The following is a 20,035-nucleotide window of genomic DNA, read 5'->3' as shown; positions in this document are numbered from 1 at the left end:
AGCTGAACATCAAGAAGACAAAAGTAAAGATTACTGAGGAATTACAGAACTTTAAGGTTGATGATGAAGAAATGGAATTGTTCAAGATTTTCTATCCCTTGGCTAAATTGTCAACCAAAAGGCAGACTGCAACCAAGAAATCAGAAGGAGACTGAGACTGGGAAGGGCAACCATGAAGGAACTAGAAAACATTTTTAAGGGTTAAAGATTTTTCACTGGTGGGCAAGATGATTCATATCATAATATTCGCCATTACTATGCATGGGGATGGAAGTTGGACAATGAAGAAAGCTGAGAGGAGGAGGGAAGTGGATTCATTTGAAATGTGTTGTTGGAAGAGAGTTTTGCAGATACCGTGGACTACCAAAAAGACAAATAAGTATGTTCTATCTAGATCAAATCAAGCCTTGACTCTCCCTAGTTTAGTTCATTTTATTTTGATACATGATTAAAAATAATAATAATAATAATAATAATGATAATAATAATGATAATAATGATAATAATAATAATAGATTGGATTTATACCCCACCCTTCACTTGAAGTCTCAGAGTGGCTTACAAACTCCTTTCCCTTCCCTTCCCCACAACAGACACCCTGTGAGGTAGGTGGGGCTGAGAGAGCTCTTTTGAGAACTGCTCTTTCAAGAACAGCTCTGACAACTATGGCTTGCCCAAGGTCATCCAGCAGCTGCAAATGGAGGAGTGGGGAATCAAGCCTGGTTCTCCCAGTTTAGAGTCCACGCACTTACCAACTACACCAAACCGGCTCCAAACTACCATGTACAATACTAAGACCAACAAAAAACCTTATATGTGCCATTATAATTCAACATTATGAGTAATTTCTTTAAAGGAGTCTGAAAGGAGGAGGGAAGTATAGAATTACTGTAGTCTTCCTGGGGAATTTATTAAAATTGGCATAATACATTGGGAATGTTTATCATTATAGAGTAGGGACAGTGTAATAATACGTGATCCACTGTCTCCACATTTCCCATTTAGCAAGGGCAATTCCATTGGAAATAAGGAATGCAAAGATACCTGCCTTCCAGAAAAGCTGAGGGCAAGGCATTGAAATGTGCCCCAAGTGAAGGTTCTCTGGTACTTAGTTATCTCTAAGGCAGTGAGATATGCTGCATTGCAGTAGGCTACCACTGTAAACAAATTCTAACAGATTGAAGGACCAGGTCCCAGATTTGTTGCTTAATTATTTCTCTGTCTTCTGGAAGCCCTGAACTCTCCCTCGAAGCTAAAATGACTGAACTGCAGCTTTCATACTTTGATCACATCATGAGAAGACAAGAGTCACTGGAACAGACAATGATGCCAGGAAAAGTTGAAGGTAGCAAGAAAAGAGGAAGACCCAGCATGAGATGGATTGATTCAGTAAAGGAGCAAAGCTGTTAATGATAGGATGTTTTGGAGGACATTGCCATAATTCAGAAGCCATTTGAAGGCACTTCACATAGGTTGTACCAAGAATGAATCATCCATGTAAGAATGATGAAATACCCATTGAAGAAATAAATTAGCAGCAGGGGGAAAAACAACTAATAGCTAATTTAGTAAAATGCCTTGCATTGCGGAGTGGCTAAGGAAAATCCCATTTAAGATATGGCTGAAAGCAAGCATTAATTTTGGAATAGCTCATGTTTTTATTATTCTTTTGTAAAATAACATAACTTGAGTGAAATTGCTTATGGTTATTTGCGTTAATGAGAGAAAAATTAATCTCTAAAGGAAATGGTGGAATTGGTTCATAAATGCTGTGATTGCTGAATCCTACAAAATGTGCTGTAGGAAATTCAAGGTGAGAAGCTGTATGCAATTCAGTTTAATCACTGTATATTTTGCAAGCTCTCTGCTCTTTTTCCATTCATCAGTAATCCTGAGAGGTGAAACTCAAAGATAATGTGTGCTGTGGGAAAATAGAGTTCAGCCTCCCTATTCATATTTCATATAACTGCAATAAAAAAGGAATCGCAAGATGAATTAGTGTGGAAGAGCAAAATTTAGACATTGCAACATATTTGTCTAAGTTCAGTTATGTTATCTCTGAATCCAGTCAAGAGTTTAATATCCCTCACTGTATTGTGGTTGAATGCATGGATTGCCTCAATTGAAATATATTGTGGTTCAGTGAACACAGAAGCTCTGTCTGGTGATTGTTATGAGGTAACTGCTTCACACATACAAGTCATCCATTGATGATAAGTTGTTGGGTTCACGTACCAACATCATTCTTGGATTCTCCGACTCTTCAGTCATTGTGTCTTCTTGGGAACAGATTAACTTCTGGATATAAAATAGGAACAATTTTTACACTAGAGAGTTCTATCAGCTGCTGAAACATCTGACAAGAAAAAATAATCCAGTTATTTTCTCTTGTCTCCAAGGGACTTCTGAAGACCAAGATTCTTCACCGCCTGAGATACATTCTGGAAGTCATGAAGCCTGTTCCTTTGGTGGTCCTGGAGATTCTAGATATTCTCATCCGCATAGCAAGGCACTCTACAGAAGTATGCAATCAGGTACTACTCCCCTTTGTGCATCCTGGTTCAAGAAAGCAGTGAGTAAATGGAGCAAGTGAAAAGGGCATAAGGAGACCAGCCCCAGCCCTCTTGGTATACTTTGTCAGATGGTTCGTATTTGCAGAGCTGAAAAATGTTCTTAGTTTTTTGTATGTGTGTGTTTGCAGGTCCTTGATTGCCCTCGTCTGATTGAGACTGTTGTCAGAGAGTTCATCCCTACCCAGTGGGATCCAAGAGCAGCTGAACCGGGGCAATTTCTTGCTAGTGTGTATGGAGTTCCATGTGCCACAGCTATGAAGCTGATTAGAGTCCTGGCCTCCGGAGGGAGGAATGCAGCTGCCAGGCTGGTAAGTATAGTTACTGTAAATTGTAATTCTAACGAACAGCTGGCCACCAGCACCTCTTCCACTTCATCACGGAGGCACAAGTGGGATTAACACTTGGCACTGAGACTAAAAGGCTGGTTCCTCGATGATCATTTGGTATACTTGGTACATTCACACATAAATGCAAATATGGCACATTGTAAAAACAAAAAAAGCACTTGGAATAAGTAATGCAAATCTTCCAGATTCAGGGCTTTGAAGCATCCCTACAGTGGGTGGGGGGCAGCACTGCAATTGTAGAAGGCAGGAAGGAAATGGTTAAGGGAAGGACACTAAGATGGAAGTCAGATAGCAGTGGATAGTAGGGAGAGTGGTGTCCGTGCTTGTTTTCAGCACATTTCCATGCAGCTATTGTAGGGATATTCCTATAGCCTTCTGTGCCCTGAATATTGAGGTGTCCTTTTCTCCCCTTCCCCTGTGTCTTACTCAACTTTCTGTTTATTCTTCACAGCTTAATAAGCATGAGATGAAGAATCGGCTGAGTCGATTCGTAGCAGAAGATCCCAAAGACCTGTCTTTGATGAGAGAGGAGGCCATAAGGCTGAGCACTGAAGCATTCCGCTTGTGGGCTGTAGCAGCTGGCTATGGTCAGGCCTGTGATCTCTACAGGTATGGGGTAGGTTTCATAACTTGGTGTGTAAGCCAGTGTTCCTGTGTTCAAGATGGCAACCTGCTTGAAATAAGTAATTTTCTTTTCTTGTTTCTTTCCTTCTGGCAAAGCAGATAGTTGATTTACCAAGTAATTATAAGAAATTATCTCATGTAATTTATAAATTTCTGCTCATGATGAACTTTATGAATATGGAATTTTTATTTCTGGTTGGGAGCAAATTAAGTGTTTTGAACTATTGGCTAATGTCACGTCTCTACTTATAACGCCTTCCTCCCCTCTTTTCTTTAATCACAGGGATCTCTATCCTGTTCTGGTGAAGATGATCCCATTCCTGTCCCACTTGGTGAAGAGCTCTGAAGAGAATAAATCTATGTATAACCTTTCTATTGAGAGAGCCACAGCCATAGTGACCTTGCTTTCTCAAATAACGCAAACTGCAGGCTGCAGAGCAGAACTACAGGCCCAGCTCAGCAGGTACTATGATTGTCTCTTGCTATAGCTCAGAAATACACTGGCCCTTGTTCTTCAGCATCTCTTTGGAAATCTCTATCCTTTTCTGGTGACGATGACCCCATCCCTGTCCGATTTGGTGAATTTGCTTTACTTTCCACCAAGTCTGGCATTCCAACAGTAGTTACGCGGAAGCTCACAGGCAAAGTGTGACAGCAAAGGCTGTAGCTTTTAGTTTTATCCCAGCATCTAGTCCTGAATAATCTGCATGCATCTAGGTTTTAACACTTGGAACAGACCATGGCACAGAGGAAGTCTTGAAGTGCTTGATCAAGAGGAGAAGACCATAACTCAGTGGTAGAGCACAGGCCTCTGTCCCAAGTATCTAAGTAACGAATGTCAAATAATGGATGTTAGACACTTTCTCTGCCTGAGACCCTGGAGTACCATTCAGAATTACTGAATGAGAAATGCCAGTGATCTGTCTTAGTATAAGGCAGCGTTGCATTATCCACAAGAAGAGGGCAAAGATTATTTATAAGACCAGGCTCTGCAAAGAAGCACCTGAGGAGGGAAAATGAGTTTGTGAGATTTCATTTTGGCCTTGCACTATGGTAAATTCTTTTGTAGGATTTTAGAATACTGTCACATGTCAGATATTTGCAATGCTTGAAAAACTCTTTGGTATAAAGTAGACAGCTGAAATTCTGCTCAAAGTGAAGAGAGTTCTTTCTTAGCTTGAGAGTAGCAGTTAATGAATTTGCTTTTTGCGAAATAAACTCAAGCAATTTCCAGCTGGTTGCAGAGTTATAGCTTACCTGTCTCAGTAAAGTGATATTTTATGTGAAGAAAGGGATCTAAAACTATAAGACTGGCCAGTCATCTGCAAAATAGGAAGGGGAAACAGGAGAAACTGATATTGTTTATAAAGCAGCTTTCTTTGATTTTATAAAATGCATCTTGGAATTACTACTTCCCTGTGGTTCTCTTAATTGCAGTGCTGGATTATAAAACACAAAGCCCTGTTGAAAACATTTTTAAAAATCCTATGCAAATGGAAAATAACTATTTAATTCTTTTGAGTTTAAAAATAAGTGAAGTTAAAATAAATAGTGCATTGTGCAAATGGCAGAAAGCAAAAAGCCTTAATAATCATAGTGGTTTAGATGCAAAAGGTGAAGATAATTTAAATTTTTTATATTTAAAAGCTGTATATATCATACTTGACATTTCAATAGTGTGAGAAATACAAAGCAGGAACGGTGACACCTTTCACTGGAGGCAATTTTACATTGTAGAACCTGTTGAGGGAGGCAGTTTGAAATAGTCAAATATTTGGGGCATCTTAGAAACAAAGGGCTGTATCCTCCTAGCTTTTCCACCAGAAAAGCCCCTTTTGACCACTGGAAAAGCTGTGCCAGTGATTGCAAGATCCATGTGGACAGAAGGCTGGTGGGATGGTATTACAGCAAGAAAGAGAATCCGCAGTGATCAAAAGGAAAAAGTGGTAGGATCCAAATGAAAGACTTCAGTACTGCAGCTAAAGATGACATGGAACATATTGCTGCAGCCAGTTGCACTAAAGGTAGCAGTTGTGTTGCCTTCAAACAGAAACACTTTGCCCGTGCAGCCATGCAAATTGCTGCAGTAAAACTTAAGGCATCTCTCACCCTGCACTTGGGTTTCCAGATCTACGCACATAGCCTTTTGCATCCTGACATCACTTCATCCCGAGCTTTTGTAGGCTGTGCTGTTTACTTTATTAGCCTACATCATCAAATGCTTGAGACAAATTAAGGAGGCATTTAGTGATCCTCAGAATTTGTTTGCAAGGCTGCATCAAAGCAAAGATATGAGTCAGTTGTACTATAGAGTTCCTTTGGTACCTCTGCACTTGTTTCTGTAAGGGCTGCATTTCCATTTCTGGTGGTGACTGGCAGTCTTTTGGTCATTACAGAGCTCCTTTGGTTTTCTTATTTGTGAGGAAGGTTTTGAAGATGGTGATAGCTCACTAACAGTCCACATAATAAATAAAATGGAATTGTTCAGGAGGAAAGTTTTATCGAGGAATAAGGCTGTAGTTTATTGCATGGTTGATTGTATGTATTATCTTCTTTGCACTATATTGTTTTCTAATTTTTGTAATCCAGTTGTATTGTTTATGTTGTGTCAAATATCCCCCCCGAATTTTAAAAAAATTGATTAAAAGAAAGAAAATGAGAAATAACAGGAAAATAGCAGAACATTACTTTTTATCTCCTTGATGTTCAGCTGTAATCCTGCTTTGGCATTTTCTGCTTTAACCTTCATCGGTAGTTGTTTCAAGTCTTCACTGTTTTCTGCCAGTGATGTGGTATCATCTACATATTTGAAATTGTTAATGCTCTTTTGGCCAAATTTCACTCCCCCTTCATCCAAATGTAATCCAGCTTTCTTTATGATATGTCGTGCATATAGATTGAACAGATAAGATACATCCTTGTCAGACACTTTTGCAAATGGAAAACCATTCTGTTTCTCGACAGCTTCTGTTTTATGGCGACACATTGAGCAGACTCATCTCCCGGACCTCCCGGGGATGAAATCTGCGCACCAGCAGAAAGGGTGGGGGCGAGGTCTCGCTACCCCCCCCCCCGGAGACTGGTTGAAAGGGGACTTTTGAGAGGTGGCCTCTTTGCCAGCGCAATGCTGGGAAATTGAGGCGCTTCTCCGTCTTGATGGTCCTCCTGCTGTGTGTCCGTATGGAACTAGTGACGCTGACCAGGACAAGCGCTGGAAATCGAGCGGTTAAAACGGAGCTATAGCGAGGTCGCAAGACCGACTGTGAACTGTGAGTCAGATTAGAGCGTAATTTACATTTTAAAAGGAAAGCTCCCACCCCAAGGGCTAGGAAAGAAAGTGAGCAGAGGAGGGGCCCCTCCAATGCGCATGAACTTAAATGTGAGAGCCGAGGGGGGAGCAGAAGCAAAAACCCTGAAATCTGTTGAAAGAGTCTTACCAGGGCGTGGATGAGCGTATATTCAGAGACTTTAGCAAATCTTCGGAAAGTAAACAATCCATAAAGATGGCGGGGAAGAGGACTGAGAAAGAAAAACTTTTAAAAGCGAAAGTAGATGGGAACCCTCGTCTGGAAGCAACCACCGAGTTGGCTAAAACGTTGGCAGAATCCCTGCGCCCCCTGCTGGACCAGATGACAAATCTCAAGGAACAGTTGTCAGTGATGAACCAAAGCATCACTACTCAGCAGCTTCAATTGAATGAGACTCTTAAAATCATGGAGCAAACAGCTGAGAAAGTGAAAGAAGTTGACGCCACTACCCAAAAGGTGAAGAAAAAGGTGCAAAGGTTGGAAAAGAAGCAAATTTCTACAGAAGAACAACTTTTACAGCTACAAATGGAGAAGGCAAACTTGGTCCTCCGATTCCAAGGTGTCCCAGAATTCAAAGGAGAGAATCTGAAGCAAGTGATGAGTGAAGCATTAGCCCCAGTGACAGATTTGAAGGCGGAGTATCTCATGAGCGAAATGGATGTGGCCTACAGGCCCTGTTCCGTATACATAAAGAAGAATAATCTGCCTGGGGAAATAGTAATGAGATTCTCAAAGAGGCACGTGAGGGATTCTATCCTGAGAGCGACGGCGGGGACACCATCAGGATTCTGAAAGACATCCCATTTGAAATACGACAAAGGAGAAAGAAATATAAAGATTTAACTCTTTTTCTTCAAACAAATGCAATTAGCTACCGGTGGTTATATCCAGAAGGCGTAACCTTCAAACTTCAGGATAAAAAAGAAAAGATTGACTCTGTTTACAAAGCACGGGATTTTTTGAGAATCCAGTTGGGCGAGCCAGAGGAGGTGGATAAAGAGGAGAAGGACAGTAAGTCCAGTGGCAAGCTGGACTCGGGGTCATCTGGAGAGGACTCTCTTTCTGAAAAAGGGGCAGCTGCCCCTAAAAGTCCATATAAACTGAGGAAAAGACAAAAAAAGAAAAAATGAAGGCTGAAGGACTCTGAATTGTGCCCTTGAAAATATGGTTTTTAATAATGGGATGCTCTGGGGTTTCTCTCTCTAACAGTTAAATCTAAGTGTTAAAAGATATTTTAGCATGTCTGACTAAGTTCAAAAGATATCAGTGATTTAAGGAATGATTTTGTACTTAAGCGGTTTTAATGATCTCCTTCTCTTGGGTTTTTAGTCAGTAGTGGTTATCTTTACTTTCTCCCTAATTGTAGTTCCCCTCCCCTATTTCTTTGTAGTTTGTAGTTTAATTTAAAAAAGCAATAAAAAATCCCCTCCGGGGGGCCAAAAAAAGAAAGAAAACCATTCTGTTTCTCCATATTCTGTTTTAACAGTAGCCTCTTGTGCAGAGTATAGGTTGCACAGCAAAAGAATCAGATGTTGTGGCACACCCGTTTCTTTTAAAACCAACCATAACTTTTCATGATCCACACAGTCAAAAGCTTTGCTGTAATCTACGAAACACAAAATGATTTTATTTCGAAATTCTCGCATATGGTCCAGTAATCAAGATATATTTGCAATATCTCTAGCACCTCTTCCTTTTTTTGAATCCAACTTGAACATCTGGCATTTCTTGTTCCATATATGATAACAAGTCTTTGTTGTAAGATTTTGAGCACCACTTTACTCCATTGAGAAATTACTGTGATGGTCTGATAGTTGCTGTAGTCTTTGACATCTCCTTCTTTATGAATTAGAATGTAGATCGAGCATTTCCAGCCTGTGGGCTGTTGTTTTGTTTTCCATATTTGTTGGCATATTCTTGTTAAAATTTTGATGGACTTGTTTTCTGTGGTTTGGAATAGCTCCTTTGATATACCATCTACCTCTGGTGGTTTCTCTCAGTTGTTTTTAGTGTCGCTTTCACTTTCTAAAATTGCAGGTTCTTCTTCAGAAGTTTCTTCTTGGAAGCAATCTGTCATCTTTTCATCTCTTCTGTATAGCTCTTCATCTTTTCCTTATTTTGTCCTGTTCAGTTAATGTATTTCCGTGTTGATCTTTCAGCATGCCTAACCATACCTTAAATTTCCCTTTGGTTTCATGGATCTTATGGAAAAGATCTCTTGTTCTTCTTCTTTTTTTTGTTCTCTTCTGTCTCTTTACACTGTTTATTATAATAGTTTTCTTTGTCTCTATGTGCCAGTCACTGAAGCACTGCATTTAGACTTCTGATTCTATTTCTGTCACTGTTTACTTTTGTTTCTTGTCTGTCTATAACAATTTTAAAAGTTTCATCGGTCATCTGTTGAGTAAATAAAATAAATAAATCTGGCAAGAAACCTAGAGAAGCTATCACATGACTATGTCTCTCCATGTGTAACATGGTACCAAACACTCTGCAGCCAAAATTCTTAGTGCACCAGTTGTATCACATCAATTGTCCTTTATTAGGGGAATCCTGATAGTTCTACAGTTTTTTCCCCTGCGTGTTCTATTATATTTTTACTTCTCCTTCCATTCTATTCCTCCCTGGATGTGGGAGGAAATAGACTTTTGTAGAAGAATGAAATTAATAGATGTTATTCCCTGGGGATTCAGTATTGAGTCCAGTGAGTGTCTGTATTTATTCCTGTGAAGTGGAGGTAGGCAGTGAATTTGATTGAACACATAATCATTTGGGTGGGTGTGAATAACCAGCTTGGTGAAGAGCTGTAGGCTGCTCTAATGAAACTGTGCAAGTAGGGCAAGTGTAGGAGCACTCTGAAATAAAGCAAATGGGAAGTGGTATTGTAGATACACACCAGGTAAGAATCTCACCTTATACCATAGAAGCTAATGACCGGTGTGTTTAGCAGCAAATGCTGTTGCAGGTATAACATCTTTTAGCTGGGTAAATGCGACCTAGATGGCTAACACATGCATGTTCATTTTCTAATGATTCCAGTATGCACAATAAAACATCTTCAGTTTAGATTAGTTTGGAAACCCAGCAAGTTTACACTGAGAAGAACTTCTCTAAGAAGCGAACTCCACAAGAGAAACCTTAGTGTATGCCTAAGTTGATATACCTGTGAAACTTTCTACTAAGGCATTTCCAGGGAAAAAAGCAACTGGCTCAAAGGGAGAAAGATAAGTCCAAGCTAGTTTTTGAACTGTGTATCTGGAAGTGCTGAAGAAGCCAGTGCATGAACTTCAGAACTGATACCATATTCTTGTCAGACAACAGGTTCTCGTTTGTCTGTTTTTCTTTTTTTCATTTAAATTTTATTGAACCTTTTTAACAAACAAAGGAAAAAAACCCCCAAAATATATGAGTTTGTCATTGTGGGAAGTGAACCTGGAGAATCCTTGTGCTTTTGTGTGCTTTCTCCCCTCTCCTTCCCCGCCCTCCTCTCTTTGCATATGACTATGAAATTGAATGAGGCTATGGCAAACCATCGTTTTTTGTCCAAATTGCAAACTATGGCTTATTTTCTGTGCTCTAAACCAGATTAAAGTGGGTTTAGAATTCTTTTTGGAGGGCAGAGATCAAAGCATAGTTTATAATGCAACAACAAATTATTGCTTGCTGAAGAAGGGGGAGGATTCCACAGGGATTCCTCAGGCTCCAACAGATTCCTCAGGCTCATTCACTTCAGAAAAAGGTATTGGAACCTTTGGTTAAGTCATTAGTGCTTTGATGAGTAAAAGGGTTTTCCCTAGTCCTCTGAGTGAAACAGTTACTAGACTGTGGCACAGGCAGGTCATGGGAAGGGCGGACACCTTTAAGGGATGAGAATGAGGACCTGTGGGGGCTGGCAAACCCATAGCGCAGGTGTGGCTTGAAGGCCACTGGCTAAGTCGCAGTTGGTTATTGGGAGCTGGAGGCACTCAGTATGGGTAGGGCATTCCCCTAAGCTGGAAGGAGATGCTGTGGGCAGTGTGGGACGGGGTCCCTCCCATGCTACCCAGTTTGAAGATTTAAGGACAGGGGAAGATTTAAGGATGGCCGTGTTGAGGAGCTAAGGGGAGGCAGCAGACACTCCAGAAGAGTTTAGCAAATAACTAAGGCAGTCTTGTTTGCATGGAGAGTTGAGGGAACCTAGGTGGCCAGGTCCAGGTAGTGATGTAAGTACTTTGAGCATGACCTTGGATGTATGCTGGACTGAGAATAAAACATGTTGTTGCAAACTTTATGGGACTTCTTGAGTGATTCAGTATTGAAGGCTGCCCGCTCTCCAGTCTGCTGCAGCCCTCTGCTCTAGCTGGACCCGTGGCAAGGGCGAGATCCAGCGGTGACATACTTGCTTAGATAACCTTCCTTGACTAATTATGAGATATCCAATTATAGACTGTTCTCCAGTTTGCTGTTTTGGGAGAAGGTGACCATGCGATGGTGGAGCAGCTCCAGGGTTCCTGGATGACAGATCTGTGCCACCTGTGCTTCAGGTGGATGTTCAGAACAGAGAGAATTTTGCTTGTACTGGTGGACAACCGTTGTTTAAAATTGGAAAGGGAGCAGTAATCTCTGTTGATATTGTTAAGCTCTGTGAGCGGCCTTTGGCATATTTTAACCTCTCCATCCTTATTAATCAGCTGGAATATGGAGTCGGTATCAAAGGAGGAGTTTTGAGCTCTTCCTTCCATGGCTCTAGGGCCTTTGGATCATCAAGGAGCTTCCAGGACAACAGAAGATTTTCCGGAAATCACAGCAGACCTTCCTACAGGTTCCAACCTTCATTGTCTAACTCCCAATCAGGCAGTCCTCAGGCTGGACCTTCCAAGGGCAAGGCCAGATGCCCCAGTCAGAGCTGACACCACTCCCAAAGGGGTGCGATGTGGACTGCAGAAATTCGCCTTTCAGTGGGTACAGCCAGTTCAAGATCAGTGGGTCCTCTGGACAATCTCTTTGGGTTTTCAACTAGAGTTTGCCTCACCACCTCCAAGGAGGTTCCTGCAGTTTCCTCTGTCTTTCAATCAAATAAAAGTTCAGCGGGTTCTTCAAACTATCCAGAATTTTCAGGAACTTGGGGGCCATAGAATCGGTGACCTCAAACCAACATGGGTTAGGTCTTTACTCGATTTTTTCCCCCATGGTTCCAAAAAGGAACAGAACGTGGTGCCCCATTCTGGATTTCCAATTGATAAAACAGTCTTTGAAGAGCCATCAGTTCCAGATGGAGACTCTCAAGTCCACTGAAAAAGCCTTGAACGGGGGGATTTCTTGTCTTCAGTAGACTTCACTGAGGCACATCTGCACATTCCAATTTGGCCTCTCCACTGGAAGTTCCTGAGGTTCACAGCTTTGGACCAGCACTTCCAATTTTGAGCAAGGCAATTTGGGCTAGCGTCTGCTCCCAAGAACTTCACCAAACTGATGGCAGCATTAGTGGCAGCTCTTCGGCTGAATGTCATCTGTCTTTACTTCTACTTGGACGACATTCTACTGAGTTCATCCTTCAAAGAGAAGAGAATAGAGGACCTTCAGAGGACCATCAGCTGTCTTCAGAGATGGTTTTGTCATAAAATTTGAAAAGAGCCGTTTTGTCGCCCACACAGGTCTTAATTCACTTGGGGGGGGGGGAGGTGATTGACACATCAGAGGAGAAACCTTTCCTCCCACAGGAGAATTTTCTACCTAGTTTTTCTTCTGCTGCTTCTTTCGTTCTCTTCATGTTTTTTCCCCTTCTTTCCTGTTATACATGTAGCAAGAGGATCTTTTGCTTTAACCCAAAATCAGAGTATTGTGCTTTCTCCCTTTGTAGTACAACAAACTTGGGATGAGAAACCAATTCAGGTTGCCAGCCAAGCTGTCCATTCTTGGAAAGGACAGACCTGAACAGTTCATTGGCTATTGAAATTTAAGTTTCCTTGTGATCATTTTGCTTTTCTGTTACATTTTTCAGGAGTGGCCCAGAAGATGGAGATCAGATTCCTCCTCCACCAGTCTCCTGGACTCAGGTGTCAGGTTTCAGACCCCTCATTGAAACTAATTTGAAAAAATGTCTGAAAGAAATATCTGAACTGGATACCTGGGAGGCACTGCAGCCTCTTGCAACAACCTATGTGATCTACCTGGGGTTGTATTACAACAACTGCAGTCAGCAGGTGAGACCTGTGGAAAAGATGCATTCTCTCGTGCAAGTGTCTTCTGGATTGCTCTTATCTCCACTACACCAAATTTTCCAAAACGTTTGAAATAGAGTCAAGGGAAGGAAGTGCAGCAGTCTGCAATGAACTCTTTTGTAACTCCTGCTTAACTGCAGTGTCTTTCAGTCTGATAATCTCTTGGGACTTTCTGTAAAGTTAAATTGCCATCATTGTATCGAGAACCAAAGCAAGACAGAGAAGGGACTCTTGGTGTATGGATATCCAAACTAGAGAAAACAATCACCGAGGATTCAATAATTAATAAAGCCATCAGTCCTGGCCCCACTGCTCGTCCTCCTGATGGCACTGGTATTTCTGGCCACTGTGTGACACAGAGTGTTGGACTGGATGGGCCTTTGGCCTGATCCAACATTGGCGTCTCTTATGTTCTTATGTTCTTAAATATAGTTTTATGGTAATTTCTATCTTATATTGTATATTGTCAAATATATATAAATTATTTTAACAATATGTTCAGTATATACAAATTATATTCTAATATAACAATTAATATTCTAATACATAGATTCCACTAAATAACAATAGTATGGAACCAAGGCTTGCAGCCACAAAAGCCTCAATTATTATGTAACAATCTAGAAGAGCACAAGTGCTCAGGATGTACCACAGTCAGTATCAACTTTCAAGTGGAGAACAGCTACCTGCTCTCAGAGAATCCAGCAACGTGCCCCCGGATTAAGAGTGTTTCGGCAATTCTTCCTCATAGCCGCAACAATATCTCTCTCAGTAATGGGACCCATGTCTATAGCATGATTCTTAGAACATCTTTTCTAAATGTTGGGCACATAACTTAAACCGTCTCTCAGATTCATCACATGACATAACTTCGCATGACATGTAGGTACCTAACAATTGAGGCTTTTGTGGCTGCAAACCTTGGTTCCATACTATTGTTATTTAGTGGGATCTCTGTATTAGAATATTAATTGTATTACAATATAATTTGTATATACTGAACATATTGTTAAAAGAATTTATATTGTATTTGTATTTAAAATTATTTCATAATTGTATTTAAGATTATTTCATAATATTCAGTGACAGCTTTATTAATTATTAATTGCTCAGTGATCGTTTTATCTAGTTTGGATATCATTGTATTGAGAACAATGAATTCTTTTGTAAGTCTAGCTTAACTGCAGGGACTTTCAGTCTGATATCTCTTGGGACTTTCTGTAAACTGAAATTTCTATCATTGTAATGAGAACATACACAGATAACCATGCTGCAGCCTCAGGGTTGATTCCATTGTAACCTTTCCTATTCAGTTGCAACTTCTGTAGTCCATAGGTATACAATCAAAAGTTCATTTACATAACCTTTACTGGGTTATAGATACTTGTATAGATTCAGATAGGACTGTAGGATTCAGTTGTGAAACCATCATGGAAAATAGTTTCTTCTTGGATGTTCGAGAAGTGATGAAGCTGAAAGAAAGGTTTTTTTCACAACCAGGCCTTGGTTAGTTTTCAGTGTAGGTGTGGTCATTGAGATGAAACATCAGGATCTTACTTGCAACAAACGGTCAAAAGTTCTTACAATATAACCAAGCAAATGAAAATATACATTATTAAATTTGGAATTTGTTTTACTGTTTGAGGACTGTAAGCGAGATTTTTGTGCAAGTAATGTGGATATTTCTCCAAAACATGCCTATGCCTCTCCCATCTGTGGAAGAGGAAGCTGAAGCAGAGATTTAGGTGGAATGATGAAAACAACACTGCTTGGGTGCAATGTTTCCTCTAAGATGTGGAGTCCTGTGAGCAAAAATTCTACTTTGTGAGCTATTGGCATTAAAATTGTGAGTGAGCGATTTGGCTGCTGCATAAATTTGTTTGCTCTGGAGCCATCCTTCCTGAGCGAAGGCAAAAATGTGTGAGCCGGAGGTTAAAAAACTGTGAGCTAGCTCACACTAACTCAGCTTAGAGGGAACACTGCTTGGGTGTATTTGTTGCAGTGTGTTCTGTCTATGTAGACACACAAGGAAGAGGGGGTGACTCTGAGATAGCAGAAAATGAAAGTGCCCTTTCCCCACCAGTCACTTGTTCCATATATCTCGGCACTCTTGATCAGTTGCTGATCCTACAGAGAAGGTGGTCATTCCAGAGTGTCTCATCCCTTTTTCTTACAAGGAGCAGAGTGATTGGACAAAGGAAGGGGAGTCCTTGTCTGGGCTTTGTCAGACACTTGACATTGTTTACTCTCACTTGAAGCGCTAAGGCAGTTGGCATTAGCTTTTGCATCAAAGGCCCAGTCCTTGTCCAACAGTACAACTTGTATTTGAGTGCTCTTAAGAAACATCCGTAGGCAGATGTGTTGGATGATTGTATCTGTGCATGGAAACATACTGTCTTAGATGTTAACACAATGCGCCTGCAGTGTTCTAAAATGAGAAGGAAACTAAATCAATTTGTCCAACTCTCTTGTCAGCTATGAATTACTAACTTCACATGTAAGTCTTCATAAAATCTCTTTTTCTGTCTTCTCCATAGCCATCAGTAAATACTGTAGACTGCCTGGAGGAAGTGGAGCGTCTGACATTTGAGGTGGTGTTGCCTTTGCTCAGCCAGCCAGCCATGCAGACCCAGTGGGAAATGCTCAGGTAGAGGTGTTCCCAGTATAATTGCTGCTGCAGGTCAATAAGTAGGCTTACCAAGTGGCGGCGGGGGATCCGCATGTCTTCACAGGATCCCTGCCGCGGGGGACGGCGATACGTGGTGCACCCGCCGGCGCCAGGATGTGACGCTACGTGTCGCTCTGGCAACGGGACTCCAAACAGCCCCGTTGCCAGAGCGACGCGTTGTGTCACATCCTGGCGACCACGGGTGCACCACGTATCGCCGTCCCCGTGGCAGGGATCCTGTGAAGACATGCGGATCCCCCGCCGCCACTTGGTAAGCCTATCAATAAGCCAGGGGTACTTGTGTTCTGTCCTCATCCTATCCAGAGGTAGTATGGTACTGGAGATTACTAGGCCACTAAAACAGCTCGGCAAATCTGAAAATCCTTTTGCCCAGTAGACCAAGCTGTGTGTAGTCCATGATTTTGCTTATGTTTCCTACTTCATTATTGACAAAGGTGGAATGCAAAGTTTATTAGTATAGTGCTGAGTCATGAATGTATGCTTTTGATTGCAGAATGTAGATTACTTGACAGAATTTCTGTTTCTCTTGTTTGGAAAGCTCTTAGGGGAGCTAATAAAACCTTTATTTTTTTTAAAAAAAGATTATCTAAACTTCAGATAAGTAGTCTTGTTAGTCTGTTGTAAACGAAGTGTTTTGTGGCACCTTGGAATTCTTGCTAAAAGCTTTTATGGGGTACAACCCACACTGTTTAGAATTTCAGTGAAAGTGCAGCGCAGATGAATTAATAAATGAGTGCCTGGGCCCAGAGGGATAAATTCAGCATAAAATTAAAGAAAAACAAAAGAGAGCCTCCAATAATACAACATGAGGCAAAGACATTTACTGGAAGAGAAACAGTTCAGAATTTCTATCAATGTTTACACAGTGAAAGAGATGTGCCTTTTTGTTGCTTTTGCCTCTGGAAGTCATCAGGGGAGCACTGAATGGTAACAGCCCAAGGGATACAGATTAGAGTGTGTCACCTGCTTGTGCGAAAGAATGCTGAGTCTGGACAAGGGGTCATCCCTCTCAATGGCTTTAAATATCTGGGCTTCTGTGGCTGATTGGAGGCCAGCGATGTACAAGTGGAGTGTCCATTACAGATGCAATATATCTCTGAATACTACATACTGGGGTAAACAGAGGAAGGCCATTACCTCCTTGCCTTCTTTTTTAGTGCTCAGGAGCACCTGGGCAAGCTTATTTTGGAAAAAGACTGAGACGGACCTTGGTCTGAAGCAACAAGACCATTCTTCTGTATGTACTTTATATAGGTCTGGCCTTAACATTAACTCAGTCCAGCTGGCGCATACTGCTTCAGCTCAATTATTATGAGGATCTAGACAAAGTAGGTATATTTCTCCCATTCTGCAGTCACTCCATTGTCTGTCTTATCAGTTACCAGGCTCAGTCCAAGGTGTTGGCTATCACATATAAAGCCCTTCAGACCTTGGTTCCTCATACTACTTATGCTCTGCCACAGCAACTTTGCTTATCTGAAGAGGAGCTTCTACTGTTACCACCCTCCAAATGGGCAAGAGATCAACCACTGCCCGTACACAAGCATTCTTTGTAGTTGTCCCCTCCCTACGGAATGGCCTGCCTGCGGAGTCCTGAGCTTGACCCGACAAAGCAGCCTCAGCATGTGTGTTGAAATTCCCAAGGACAGTCATCCTTTTATTTATTTATTTATTTATTTCCAATTTATACCCCGCCTTGCCAGTACAAACTGGCTCAAGGCGGCTTACCTAAGTTAAAAGACAAAAACACAGCCTCAGCACCAAGTCCAACACCACTTCCAACAGCTTAGCCAGAGATCCGGCTGGTGAAAATCCATTTTTGTATTAATAAATTCATGAGCTCTCAGATCCCATTTATAACATGAATTGAAGTTACGGAGAGCTGCGTGTGCATGAAGTCAGTTTTCGCAGTGGAATATCTGCCCTGAAGAAAAATGGCTTTCAGCTGCCTAACTGAAATCAGAGACAAACCCCAACCACATTAGCCAAGCTAGTTACCTGGGCAGGCGAATTCAAGCACAGACAAGTGACATGAGAGAAAAAATCTTCTTGGGAAATTAATTAATTTTTAAAGGTTGGGGTGTTGGGGCTCCTGCTTTTTGTTGCCTAGGGGCTATACTGGATCCAGCATTCATGCAGCTGCCAAAAAAACGTTCTTCCAACTTCGTTTAGCCTGAAAGATGGCCCTCTACCTTGATTTGGCTGATCTGGCCACTTGGATCCACACCATGGCAGCATTAAGACAAGACTACTGTAACACACTCTCTATATAAGTCTCCCCTCAAAATCAACCTGGAAACTCCAGTTTGTGCAGAATGCTACACAGCTCAACTATTATCAGGAACTAGTTGGTGCATGTGCATTACACCTATTCTGCAATCAATCCACTGGCAGACCATTAATTAGTGAGTTCAGTTCAAGGCAGCGGCCATCACATACAAAGCCCTTCGTGGCCTTGGACCCTCATATCTTCAGGACCGCCACTCCTCCTCTGCCCTACTACCACAACTTGGCTCATCTGAACAGGGCCTTCTACAGGTGCCACCTTGCAAAAGGGCAAGATCGACAACTGCCTGTACACAGACATTCGCTGTAGTTGACCCCAGCTTGTGGAATGGCTTGGCTCAAGGGGTTGGAAAACCTCCCATTCTTCTGGCTTTCTGCAAACTGTGTAAACAGGAACTGTTCAGGAGGGCATTTTTATAAAAGAATGTGGTGGTGGACAGAGCCATCAAGTTGCAGCTGACTCTAGGACAACCCCACGGGGTTTTCAAGGCAAGAGATTGTCAGAGGTGGTTTGCCATTGATTGCCTCTGCGACATCACAACCCTGGACTCCCATCAGAGTATTAACCAGGGCTAATCCTATTTAGCTTCTGAGATTTTCGATGTCATGCTAGCCTGAGCCATCCAAGGCTATAAAAGAATTGGGCTGCATTATAACAGAATGATTCAGGAACACGTCTGAATAGCAAGAACATGACTGTGGACTTACTGCTTATATGCATTATCTCTTGCTGTATTTTTTTCTTTCTCACACTGCATTATACTTTTACTTTAGTAATACCATTTCTTGCATTGTTTAAGATGTCATGTTTAATATTGATGCCTTGTTTTCAGATTTCTGCAATCCTAGTCCTATTACATTGCTCATTAGCTCTCTTCATCCCATTGATTTTGCTGACTTGCTTTATGTAATCCATCTTGAGTCTCAATGAGAAAGGCGGACTATAAATAAAATTAATACATAAACTACCAAATCCAATATTTATTATCTCTGTGTGTTGCAAAGCGGTCTGATTACTGAATAGCAACAGCAAGCTTTTCTGGTGTTCTCTGCTCTGTAGAGGAGGATTTTTTTCCCCATATGGTAGATTTGCTTTCAGAACTATATATAGCAGGACCTCTGGCCACATTATAATGTAATGATCCAGCTACTGTCACTCAGTGTGGGGGAGTCTACATTTTCCTTGCAGTTGAAGGCAAGCTTGTTCAAATAAAAACATGACCCTGAAATTGTTCAAAATAATTGATGGTGAGCTAAATGCCATTATTGTGATGTTTAAAATAGACATGAATCACTTGAGAATCCATCAGTACTGGCAAAACATTACATTTACCTTCATTGCTGCATTGAAGTACAACTATATTTTGTTTATTTTGAGTTGGCTTACTGCATGGGTTGTTTTTAATGAGTGGCTTTTTTCTCAGTAAAAAGCAATCAGTTTTCACTCTTTCTCTTTGTCCCCCAACAGGCGGTGCTCAGTTCTGTGCAATCCCTCATCCTGTTCTCCAGGGCCAGAGTCTGTCCCCAGTATCGTATCTCTGAGTTGCACTGGAGGCAAGTCCCCAATGAGTTTAGTGGGCTCAAAATCGCCCTTTGCCTTTCTTACTGCCTTCCTTGTCCTTGTCAACAGCATCACTCACATCCATAAGGGGCTGATTGGCAAGGTGAGTTACCATCATTTTATTAGGCTGCTGTTTGTGTAGGGGAAGGGTCCAGAGAGTACGCTATTGCCATTGGTCAGGTGCTGTTATCTGGGGCAGTGTTAGCCTGAGGGTCACAGGAGCCTTCTGATTGGCGTGGTGATGATCAGGCAGAGTGGTGTAAAACCAGAGGTATGCTGGGTGGGCTCCTTTGAGGGGAGTGGGAAGCCAGGATAGAAATATTTGAATAGATAAAGTTAATGGTTATATAGTAGGATACTATATTACCTCTAATCCACTTATTACTGTTGTCATACTCAAAAGACACTGAACACTGTACAGATGTAGAAGCAGTTACCAACTTCAGC

The 20,035-nt window shown here is 41.5% G+C and overlaps 1 protein-coding gene across 1 annotated transcript in view; it reads left to right on the top strand.

The window, feature by feature from the left end:
- The window catches only part of RPAP1 (RNA polymerase II associated protein 1), a 79,082-nt gene that overhangs the window by 47,539 nt on the left and 11,508 nt on the right, over window positions 1-20,035 (top strand). Inside the window, exons 13-19 of the mRNA XM_015429507.1 lie at window positions 2,400-2,534; window positions 2,702-2,881; window positions 3,372-3,529; window positions 3,828-4,007; window positions 12,833-13,034; window positions 15,590-15,699; window positions 19,496-19,691. Of these exons, the coding sequence (XP_015284993.1) occupies window positions 2,400-2,534; window positions 2,702-2,881; window positions 3,372-3,529; window positions 3,828-4,007; window positions 12,833-13,034; window positions 15,590-15,699; window positions 19,496-19,691 (1,161 nt within the window). The remainder of the gene's footprint in view (window positions 1-2,399; window positions 2,535-2,701; window positions 2,882-3,371; window positions 3,530-3,827; window positions 4,008-12,832; window positions 13,035-15,589; window positions 15,700-19,495; window positions 19,692-20,035) is intronic.

The sequence above is a fragment of the Gekko japonicus genome, unplaced genomic scaffold, assembly GCF_001447785.1.
Source record: "Gekko japonicus isolate JY-2015 unplaced genomic scaffold, Gekko_japonicus_V1.1 scaffold251, whole genome shotgun sequence".
Classification (NCBI taxonomy): Eukaryota; Metazoa; Chordata; class Lepidosauria; order Squamata; family Gekkonidae; genus Gekko; species Gekko japonicus.
This window is presented reverse-complemented; position numbering and strand designations above follow the sequence as displayed.